The 12,427-nt window shown below is 39.8% G+C and overlaps 1 protein-coding gene across 3 annotated transcripts in view; it reads right to left on the bottom strand.

Annotated features, from left to right (window-relative positions):
- Window positions 1-12,427, bottom strand: part of Nebl (nebulette) — a 356,567-nt gene that overhangs the window by 158,147 nt on the left and 185,993 nt on the right. For 2 of the 3 annotated variants that reach the window (XM_040755444.1, XM_040755445.1), the window contains exon 4: window positions 6,680-6,787. In XM_040755444.1, coding sequence (XP_040611378.1) covers window positions 6,680-6,787 — 108 coding nt within the window. Of the gene's footprint in view, window positions 1-2,371; window positions 2,462-2,905; window positions 3,108-5,122; window positions 5,201-5,287; window positions 6,392-6,679; window positions 6,788-12,427 lie in introns of those variants that run through there. The other variant, XM_040755446.1, reaches the window with a different exon arrangement.

Below are 12,427 nucleotides of genomic sequence, written 5' to 3'. Positions count from 1 at the left end.
TGAGGGAGATTGCTGGCTGGTGAGAGGCCACCTGCAAGCACAGGTCAGGACTTCATTCTCCAGTGGTGTCAAATTGACCTAAACAAGAGGAATGACTCAGAGGAAAGTCCAGGACAGATTAAAAACCAGGTCTGGAAGAAATGGACAAACAGTGTTGACAAGCAGTGGAAGATAAGGCCGGAAATAGTTCTGGCAACTGTGAAAGGTCATTAGCACCTGATAAAGGGCACAGGAGATTAGCTTCATCCTGCTCAAAGGGGAGGCCCAAAGGAGGGTTTTTTTACCTGGGTCAGAGCAAGGTCTTAATGAGGCAGATACTTTGGAAAGAGTCTTGTGCCAATGGTGTTTAAGACACAGTGCAACCTAGATGCCCCTCAACTGAAGAGTGGATAGAAAAAAATGTGGTACATTTATACAATGGAGTACTATTCAGCAGAAAAAAACAATGGAATTTTGAAATTTGCAGGCAAATGGATAGCACTAGAAGAAACCATCCTGAATGAGGTAACCCAGTCACAAAAAGAGAAACATGGCATGTACTCTCTCATATATGGATTTTAGACACAGATCTGGGGAGTGCCAGCCTACAATCCCACGGCCAGAGAGTCTGGGGAACAGAACCTTCATCCAATGACTGATGGAAGCAGAGGCAGACTCCCACAGCTGAACACTGAACTGAAATCAAGGAACCCAGTGACAGACAGGGAGGACTGATGAGCAAACAGGTTAAGACTGGGGCTGGTTTAACCCCCAGAAACAGCTGACCTGACAAGGGTTAGCTCTTGAATCCCAGACTGATGCCTGGGAATCCAGCATGGGACTGATCCAGACCCCCTGAATGTGGGTATCAGTGAGGAGGCCTAGACAATCTATTGGGCCTTGGATAGTAGATCAGTATTTATACCTGGCATATAAATGGACTTTGGGTGCCCATCCCACAAGGAGAGATACACTCTCACCCTGGACTCTTGGAGAAGAGTCTAGGTTCTGCCTTGGATGAAATGACAGTGGACACCCCCATGGAGGGCCTCACCCTCCCTGGGAAATGAGGGGGTTTTTGGGGGTGCATAGGAGGGCACCAGAGGAGGGGAGGGAAAGGAGAGGGACCTGGGATTGACATATGAAGCAATCTTGTTTCTAATTTAAATTTAAATTTAAAAATAAAAATTTTTTAAAAAGATACAATGGAAAGAGCAAGAGGGGCTTGGAATGAGAAAAGACCAGTTATGGGGCTGCCGCAAAGTGAAGCAGGAAGAGAGGCTGGGTATGGAGGGACTGAAGGAAAAGAAACGGGGGGACAGACTTTCACAACAGCAGCACCTCAAGATATCACCCCTGCATCCTTCATCTCTGTCTCCAAGCGGAAGTCACAGGTGCCAATTCTCTATGGTGGCCGCTCTCCTCAAACCGTCCCTCAAGCCAAGGCTGTTTAGTAAGAACCCTGCTCTTGCCATGCACGAGCAATTACTGGTCTGAGACATATTTGTTTCTTTAAGTGACTGTGGCTAAAAAATTGGGGATAAAAAGCAGAGATCAGCCTTTGAAGTTCTGCCCTACATGAAAAAATAAAGCAAAGCCAGGTGCGAGGGAGGCTGTGAACGGGGAAGAAAAGGCCAAAAGGTAATTTTCCATATATTTCTCTCAGGAAAGTCTAAGTATTCCTTATAGAAATCCTTTCCCTGAGGAGAGGGGTTGTTCAGAGGGTCTAATTAAACAGTGTGTCAAAGTATTACAAAATGCACGAACTATTCATGAACACGTGTTAGACATTATAAGAAAAATATGTGCTATTGTCCCACAGTTTTCTCTGACACTTTTGATCTCTGCTTCGAGAAGGCATGCTACTGCCCCACTGCTACATTGGGTTGCTTTAAAGTTACCAGTGGAGAGGATCTGGAGGTGATACACAGGCTGTGAAAGTAACAGAGAGGCTCACTCGAAAACTACACGCCTTCAAGGGCTTATTTCTTAGCCATCAACTTCATAACTAATTGATCATGTTAATAAAACCTGTAATGGGTTACAGCAAAATACCATCCCATTCTCCTTACAAATTAGTGTACTGAACTACTTAAAATCAATCACTTTCATGTAAATTTTTACTTAATGATGCATGTTGTATTTCTTATATAAGGAGGAAAATTAACAAAGAAAATCCATTTGTACGCTGTATGACTTTCTAATTTTTATCTTTCTCCCCTTGCAAAAACTACTGTACTTGCTGTGTACAGAAAGAAAGCAAGTTGCCTCGTGTCAGTTGTTTGGATTCATATAAGACCTAATTGCCTCCTACAGGATAATTTTGCCACCAGTTTACAATTAGCATGCATTTCTCATGCATGAGTTGACCCAATTACATAACAAATTTTACCTTTGGGGATTCCCCTTGACTGCTTGTCTTCTGTCCACCATACAACTCAATTTCACACTGTCAGCAGCTGAACATGGTTACAGTCAGTTTCTGTCAAAATGATTTATTTAAATTACAAACAGAGACCAAATCCCTAGATAACTATCCCTACCCTCTCACGCTCACCCTCACATTCAACTTAACTTTGAATCAAATGTTTTAATAGTCCATAGACACTGTATTCAATTATTTAGTTCCAATAATCCAATATTTCTGAAGCTAACTCATAAAGTCTAGGGGAACTAAATCAGCAGTGTCCTTGTGAGTTTATTAATGGGTGTATAATTTATTTTACATTCTAAGTCAATGAAAATTTATGTGGCTATATCAAAAGAGTTAGAATTAATTACATTTCAGTATCAAATTACAGGCAGCTTTTGATCTTAGCTTTTCTTGCAAAGCAAGCTATTCTTATGAATGGGTATACTGGGCTACAATTGGTAGCACAAAAAAAGTATAAATGGAAAAAAGGATATATAAATTATAGGCACTCACAGAGTAGGAGAAAGTCTGGTAGGCAGCCGTGTAAGGACAGTCACATAGGCACACAAAACTTTTCCCAATGTGCAGCAAGGACAGGCACAAATGCAGGCAGATCTGATCATCATACACTTACTATTTCCATCAGTCTGAGAAAGCCTAGGACTCTCTCACTGGTTTCCTTTTCTTTGCTCTTCATATGATACTTTTCTCCCACCTGTGATGAATTAGAAAATAAACACCTAGTTTTTATCTACATCATGAAGCTGTAAAAACCTCTTTGGGCTAAATTTTACCATTTTACTTCCCAATTCATCCCCAGACTGTGTGAGCTAATTGAAAGTGCAGCCTCTATGCATGCATAAGCAGGCACAAGGACTCCATCAGTCATCTCCGGCAGGCCCCATCTAGTCCCTGCACTGTGTGCTGAGCACACTGCCTTGCTACCCTGCTCAAGTACCCCAGGTGAATGCATGCTGAGAGCACTTGCCACCCTGCTGCAGGAACCCTAAAGGCCCACTCTGTTTAGAGTTTAAAGGGTGGGAACCACCTGAAACTAGAGCTGTAACAACAATCTCTATATGGACGAGATTAAAGATGTCTTAATGTTCCCCATAGGCACAGCATTCGATTCACTTCTGTACATGTACCTTCCTAAATTATGGTTAATAAACACACAAGGATATGCAAGGATTGGGAGGGGTAAAAGGAGCCATAGAACAACTGAGTGACTTAATTGTGAAATCCCATAGAACCCTGAGATCCTAAGACAGAACTTTCCACAAAGCTTCCTAGCAGCAAGCTGACGCAGGTAGACTTGAAACAAAACCTGAACTTGTAAACATTGTCCTCTATTAAAATTTTCAGCTAGTATCCCAACTACCCATTAAAAAAACCTCTAAGCCACAAAAGCATACACAGTGAGTCAAACTTCCTCTGATATGAACATCTTGAATTAAAATGAAGATACCATCAACATCCATCACTAGAGAAAATGAGAACTTTATTTCAAAAGCCAAGTTCTTTCCTATGGGTGAATAAATTCCAAAACCCACATCTTTTTCTTGTTCTTTCTGCAGCTATCTTGGGTAATGTGGCAGAAGCACTTTACATGCCAGTACTTAATAAGTCTCTTGTGTTTGCTGTGTTGTCATTACGGGTAACAAGATAAAGAAGGCAGGGCTAACCCTTATTTACTTCTTTTATTATACAAAATTTGAAAATTAGGGGTCTGCTTTATCTCACACCCCTGTAACATTTGCAGACTGAGTGGGTATTTCCAAATGACTTCGATTCCTAGACAAATGAGCATGAGAGTATCTGAAAATTTTTCATAACAATGACAGACACACACACAAGCAATCAAAAATGCCCACTCATCCATAACATATTACCCCAAACGCCTCGGAGTTATTAAATTCACAGCTTCATGTCTTTATAGTTTTCCTCAGTCCAAAGGAGATTAACAGCAGCTTAGAAAGAGTCACTAAATATCCAAAGGTAAAATGATCTGGAATATATTCTATAAAGTAGATCACAAAGGAAAATATAGACTATAATTGTCACTCAGCTCCTCCCCATCACCTGGGGTCTAATGGAAGACTCTGCTCACAACTCTCACCATTTCTTGTTATCTGGGTGAGCTCCACTCAAACATCTCTAGCAGGAAGAGTCCAGAGTCTTCCCAGTTTAGACACTTGCCCACTTCTTCCTCTCAAAACAGAAACAACCCAGGCCACACTCAAAACTATCTGTGTGGGTTTCCCCAAATATTGTTCAGTGGGTTTAAATGAAAGTGGTCTGGAATAACCAACATGGTGGTTTTCAGATCAAGTCAGATTTTTAACAGGAAGAGACACTGGAGTAATATGGAAAGCCCAGGGCAGAATGGAAAAATTCCATGAAGTTGTGGTCTTATAAATGAGTAATAAATTCACCAGACCTTGGAATATTGTGCAGCTTCCCTTCTTCAAAAGTAGCGCCTTAATAGAAATATTGTAAAGTCTTTTCTTTACTCTAATCCAATCTTTGATAGGCCTCATTGAGTCTAAATGAACAACTACCGTGATTACTACAATTGCTAACACCAAGAGAATGCAAAAGGGGAGTGGTTTTAAGATATGGTCTAAATTAGATGCCTTTACAGCTGACCATTGTCTGTCTCATAAGCCATATCTCATTGCTGTTTTGAATAGACTACAATGTACATGATAATTATAGATTTATACATACCTGCATTATAAGGGGTTTGGCATAATTAAGAATGGATCTGCAAACGACCTCTGGCATTGAATGTAAAGTATATTCCTCCTAATGATAAAGTTTGGTGAAATGATCAGTTATTTTCTTATTATTTATGAATGTTGATTTAATTTGAACATAAATGAAAAGGCTTACCTTTGAATGAGCAGCAATCCTCGTGTTAGCTGTCATGTGGATGTCTTAAGTAGAGTTGCTCAGTTCTTTGAGAAGTGAATTTCTATGCTACTTGAACATTTCAGATCGAATTGTAGTGGGTATAACATTTTAAAACTCTGAATAGAACTATCTGTGAAATACATCCTTAGTTTGTATTTTTAAAGCAATAATAGGGTTTTGGTTTGAGGAAAGAATGAATGGGAGAAAATGAGGGTAATTATCTTTGTCATTCACTATTGGCAGTCTGAAAAGTCATAAGAAAAAACAAGGGACAGAAATCATCATGTCTTAGAAGTCAACTCCTTCTCTTTAAATGAAAAATTCAATTCTAATATAAAATGTCCACATAAAGATGAAACAAGATAAACCTTGGAGGATGTGATAAAAAGGAAGACTTCTTCCCAGCCTTGAAATAACATTTTAAGCATCAATTTCTGTTCTTGAATGTTTGACAAATGAGATTTTCTCAAAATACATGCTAAACTCTAGCTGCAAATAGCATGTGTGTGTGTAAATATACATAGATGTGCATGTATCTCATGACCATGGCCCAATATCAGTAATTTAAATCCATCTGCTAACTATAAGCATTTCTTAGAAATTAGGGCTATATTACTTATAACATCTACATGCACAAAGTATGTATATACACATACTTGTAATACCTGTACAAGTGACAGCCACAATCTCATGAAACGGTGGTATGAGCTTTGCATGTTTGCTCATAACTATATCATACACAGCTGTTGATTTCCATTCTGAATATCTGACACTGAACTACTCCTTTGCAGAAAAATACATTTTGACACATTTTATATAATACTGTGGAAGAAATATAATCACAAATATGAATTACAAAAGTTAAGAATGAACCATTTATCCAACTTTCTTAAGTATTGAATTCACATCCTAATGTGCCTTGAGCATTAGACTTCCAAGTAGAAAGTAACTACATATACAAATGTTTATTCCTAAAATTAGGTGCAACATGATTCACAGATATCTAAAGTATACATATAATTAAAAGAATACCAGAGTTTTCTTAATATTGCCAAACTACATATTAACTTTATATAGATATCTACAGAAAAAAAACTGTCAGAATTTTTAATTGCAAACATTTAATTTTGACCAAATTTGAAGGTTTGGAGACATCCAAAATATATAAAGAAGACACCGAATTGTAACTGGTAGGCTGTAGATAACTGTGAAGAAATCTGAGGGCAAGGATTTAGTAGGTGAAGTTGGCACGTTTTATGAATAGACCGAATACCACTTAGTAACAGATACGCTTCACACTCACTTAAGCTCCCATTCCCATCCAGAGACACATGCCAGAATCACCCCATCATCAGGAAAAGGGGCACCTACGTTACTGATTTGCTCCTGGGTCCTCTTCAGCCTCTGCAGCTCAGGGGTGTCTGTGACGATGCTGAAGCCCCTCCCTTTGCTTTCTTCAAAATCTCTTTTGTACTTGACCTGACAAGAAAGAGGAAATTTCATGTTTGCAAGCAGGAATCACAGATCCAATTCAGGATAGGCAGGGGCCACAGAGGATGCTGGAACTGGAACCAATGTCTACATGTACAGTCCAGCTCTCAGAAAGAATTACCCTGAGAGGCATGGGGTGGGGAGGGAACTAAGCCGACTAGGTGGTTTGTGTTCCAGAAGCTTTCCCTGTGACCAATCTTGTCTTCAAGAGGCTACCCAACTATTCTGTCATTTCTGGTTTCATCTGTTAAATGATAACAACAGAAGCTATTTAACTAAACGTAGGAAAAAGATCAAATGAGCCGGTAAATGTGTGTGGCTAATTAATACAGATAAGTATTTCACAATGGTTACTATTATCATCATTAATGCTGCTTTTTAAACTGCCACTACTGAAAAAAAGAAAGTAGAAATTAAATATTATATTTGATATTATAAATATAATACAAGGCCCATCTTGTCGGTGAAAAGGCAGCACTTGGAGCTTAGGCTGCCCTGAGTAGGAGGGACATGAATCAACAGCCAGCCCTGCCTGTATGAAACTCCCCTTCTACATCCTACAGCAAAGCAAGAAGCATATGGATGTGATTACACTGTGCCGCAATGACAGATGTCGAGTAGATAAATGCTTATGAAAATATTTATAAAGAAGGCCACACCTCGGGATTAGAAAGCTTCTCACACTGACCCTTGGTGTGCTGTGTGCAGAGCTATATAGATGCGTAGGGAGGAGGGGTACAATTCTATAATCCTAGTATTCAGAAGGTAAGGCAAGAGGGCTAAGAGTTCCAGATCAGCCTGACCTACACAGTGAGATTCTGTCTTTTCTTAAAAAAGATGACAGGGAAGGGACTGGGATGTAGCCTAGCAAGGTCAAACCCTGGGTTCAGTCCCAACACTACAAGTAAATTCAGAGGCTCTTTTTAACAGGACTTATCGGGGGTTGGGGGCTGGAACAACCCCAGATAAACTCTACAAAGTCCATCTCCTAACCGTATAGTGACAGTCTGTAACACCAACGAAATGCTTTTGATAATGACTGCTCGTCCACATTAGGATCTTCATTATTATCTTGTTTTTTTTTAAAGACAAAATGAAGAACAATGGAAACACATGTCCATAGACCATATAATCTCCATTTTGCATTTAGAACTAAAAGCCTAGAGTTAACAATTAAATTATGATGGGTTAGTTGCGAATGTGGATCCTGAATAGGTTTGGAAGTAGCTGTAGAGGGGCCTTTTCACTGAATCACACCCATTTTTATAAACTAAATTCTGTCAAGTATCATTAGCCTTGAGGCTACTGGAAGATTTTCTTTGATCAGATGAGCTCGAAAGAAAAAAATTAAAAACCTTGATTAAAAACAAATGGAAAAATTTAGGAAATTCATCAGTTTCAGCTTAGGAATATCTAATTTTCTCTCCATACTTTCCTTAATATTCTCCATAAATTCCTAAAAGTCCTAAGACCTTTACTTTAGTATTGCCATAAATAAGTGATCCAATAAATGGTTATATTTTTATCGCAGAGAAAATGCTGAGTGAGCTTGGCCTTCTAACCTCTCTCTACCAGCACTGACGAAAGCATCAGGCACGTGTCAGAAGACACACAGGAGTAAGGCACCATTTCAGAGTAGTGTCGGTCTGCTGAAGGAGGCTGATCAGCTTTGCTGGTAGTGAGCACAGCAAGAGACGGGTAGTAAACTAATGGAGATGCGAAAAGATCACAAGCTAACGATCACAACAAGCATGGAGACCTTCCAGGGAGGCCAGTCTTCCATGCCTCCGCAGCTCCCGAGAAAGCACCATAATTCATTCTTTCTGATGTTTGTCTTAAATACTGATTTCCAGAGAAAGAAAGGAAAGAGAAAATATACTGAATACTGGATTGTAAGTTTGGAACTGATTAGCATCCGACAGTCCTCATCACATTCACAGGACACCTACGAATAGTTTGGTTTGGGCCTGCCTACTCAAGTGACTTGTTTGGAAAGTGTGCAATCTTCTCTGTAAATGGTTCCCAGTGTTTTAGAAGCTGTTTCTTCCTTTGTAATGATGTGGTACACTCTCAACACCCACTCAAGCGCCGACCACCCAGTATTTGTTTACTATATCCAGGGAGCCATGGAGCCATTAGTCAACTCTGTCTTTTCCACACTCCCACCCACTTGCATCCCACCAGAGCACCTGCAGTGGCTCATGGGAGTGGCGCAACAAATGTTTCAGAAAGAAGAAAGCCAAGAAGAAAAGAAAGAAGAGGAACTGACAAGAGACTGGGGACTCTTGTGAGACCTCTTCAGACTGCTCAGAAAGCTGTCTCACAAACAGGAAATAAAAACAGCTCTACATGGGCCACAGGACCATGAAGAGGGATAAGAGCCAGAACACTCAGCTGAACACACAGACCAGATTTTGAAAACAACTGTTACCACAGTGTGCTTATGAATTAACTTACCTGACACATTCATTCAAGTATTCATTGAGCCTCATATAAGCTGCCCTTCTCCTGGCCTCTCCCCAGCAAAAGAAGAAAAGATAAAAAGAAGGAGGAGGAATGTTTTTTCTTCCCTTGTGCTCAGCAGTGGGTGTAAAACTTTTGTGTTAGGTCCTGTGTCTACTCAACTGCTTCTCAAAAGCAGTATCATGGTGACTGCACACATAACAATGGCCTCCAAGGCATGGCCTTCTCTGGACTTTCCCCCCTTGATATTTTACTTGTGGAGTCACTTGCTCATTCAAGAGTTGTTCCAGGTGTGGAAAAACCACCTCAGAGAAAAGTGGACTCTCCTTACCCTCACTGAGATTGTGTCACAATGTAGAGATGGAGAATGCATATTCAAAATCAAACGAATGAGATGCCAGTGATGAGTCCTAAAGAAAATGATGCAAGACAGTGACATATGCAAGATTGGAAACGCAGACCTTGTAGGCCATTCAGAAGAGACCCCAAACAGGAGTTGACTTTTCAGTAAATCCTGCAGGGGTTGGGAGCAAAGGGAATTCCACACCCATTTCTGAGCAGAGCTTTACAGACCTTGGGAGCTGATGGCATCAGGCCTTCTGCCTTTGAAAATGCTGAAAAAAAGGCTACTTGGCTGTAAGAACAAAAGTGAGGAGAGGAAAAGAAGAAGAGGGTGCAGAACAGCTACGTGCATGCCCAGGGGATTTTTCTTCCACTTAAGAAGCCAACGGAAGAGTGTCAGTGGAGCTATGTCTCAGTTGGCTTTCATTCCAACAGCCCCCTCTGGAAAAGAACAGGAAGAAAGCGTGAGTACAGACAGAACTGGCAGTGTAGGAACCTCTTCACCAGTGGTCCTCCATCAGCAAGCACTTCTGAGGCCACAAGATGGAGCAGAGTTCTGGATCCAATCTCAAGACCTTGCCTTCCTGGAGAGCTGTCAAGCAGCTGCACAATCTCCTCAAGTGGGACAGGAAAACCAAGCAGAAGAGAAGGAAAACCGAGATGGCAGCCTAAAGTCAGAGAGAATACGGGCTGAACCTGACTTAGAAGGGAGGTTGGGATACAGTCTTGTTTTCTCATAATCTTATTTGTTCAGCACTAAATAAAGACACTTTGAAAAAAAAATGTGTTGTTTTTCAGACAGTATCTTGCTATGTAGTACAAACTAACCTTATATTCATTCACAATTCTCCTTTCTCGGCCTTTCAAGTACTGAAACTACAGGCATCTCTCTCTCTCTCTCTCACACACACACACACACGCACACACGCACAGTAATTTTAATACCAAATTAAATACTGGCCATTTCAGTTTTTAGTATTTTTTACAAAATAACTAGAAACATAATTTCAAATATAGAATGCTATACAATATTGATATGCTACGTTTGTCCATGTATTGGCATTCTGAGTATTTATCTGTATGAATGCATGGATGCAGATGCATGCGCACATGTGTTCATCATCACGTTTGTATACATAGACATATAATGCACAGGTACATTCACCTTATACCTAGACATGGTATAAAAATCACATATAGAAAAACAAAGATTGATAAATGCAGATCTACTCATGAACCAAAGACATATGATCCAGCCAGTGAGTCTCCATTTACAGAAAATCAACTCAGCTGTTCCAAGTTCCTTCATCTTAATGGAGATCTTTGACTAACAGCAGAAACGTGAGGCATAGAGGCAGGGCGGGGGGGGGTGGAAACCCAGAGTGTGAAAGGGTGTTATATAAAGGGGATTCCAAACATGAGCTAATGAGGTGTACCAGATGTTCAAAGGGACCCATGGGTGTATCTCAATGGGCCAGGGAAGAAGGGCAAGCAGAAGGAGCGGGGAGTTTAGTCTTAAGGCAACTTGTTAGAATAAGCTTGATAGAAACCTAAATAAAGCCTATGGGCATATTTACTGCTGGTTCATGATCCTGTACTTGTGATTTCATAACTGTTGCAATGAAATCAATGACCAGTTCCACTACCTTGCTAGACACAACAGATGCATCAGATTCTGCTCATGGGAAGGTTGTGAGGAATACAGAATCAAAATACTAAAGGAAAAACTTGTAGTTTGATCTGCACAATGTCCTCAGCTAGGTACTGACTTGTGCATCTCCATATAATCCAAGATGCTAAAGAATGGGGGCCATGTGCTCCTTCAGCTTGGTGCTCTGCACACCGTAGAGACTTATTAACCACTTCACAACTGGTTACTATTTGGTCTTGGTCTTGTGTTTTTGAAGCCTAAATGCAAAACACTGGTTCACCTCCAATGCTCTACGAGAATTAAGCACCACACAGGAAAATCTGATTAAAGGAGAAGTTAATTCTAACAAATATTAAGTCAAAGAATTGAGTTCAAAGGTAAATTTGCTTTTTATAAATTAATACCATAATTTGTAGATGCATGGTTAATTAAATAAAATTAAAGTTATAATTACCTCTTTAAAACATAATCAAAATTCATTAAAAGTAATTTCCATGAATTCTCATTTTCAAATTAGCCTTCCATAGCATCATAGGGACACTTGGAGATGTTTACAAATTTTTCAGGTTTCCATGTAATAACATCCAATTCTATCAGATTCAGGGCTCTCTTTTTCAAAAGTAAAGCCTATATTTTGTTACAAAACAAGTAATCTAAATATACAATAACCTAAAACTATATAATGCTTTCATTAATTTCTGTATCAGCTCCAAAATCATCATATTCAAGATATTTATTCAACTATGTCTGAGTAGTTAACAGCAGAGAGACTCAGTCATGGACAAATTTGTCTTGTGCCCCAGATACACCCCTTACTAGCCATGTGACCTCAAGCAAGATATATATCCTCGCCAATACTTTGCTTTCTCAAGTACAAAACAAGTATAACTGCAATAAAATACTGAGAGCAACTTTGTGTGTAAGTTAAATGTGATGATGCCTGTCATCCAGTAATATCTGCTATGTTCCAAGTACTGTTCTCTTTACCTATCATAGGAATGCAGACTAGATAGGTACTTTAGCAGGTAATGTGTAAGAAGCACAGAGCATTCCATTCCCATGGGCAAGTATTTGCTTTATCCCAGTGATTAAACATCCAGGGTAAGTATTAAGCCATTTGGTGGGCACCGTGCCATCAGCAGCTGAGAAATCCTTCCATCCTCTTTTCTTCA

This window comes from Mesocricetus auratus, unplaced genomic scaffold (genome assembly GCF_017639785.1).
Source record: "Mesocricetus auratus isolate SY011 unplaced genomic scaffold, BCM_Maur_2.0 Super-Scaffold_100013, whole genome shotgun sequence".
NCBI lineage: Eukaryota > Metazoa > Chordata > Mammalia > Rodentia > Cricetidae > Mesocricetus > Mesocricetus auratus.
The sequence above is the reverse complement of the archived record's forward strand: the minus strand, read 5'-3'. Positions and strand labels throughout refer to the sequence as shown.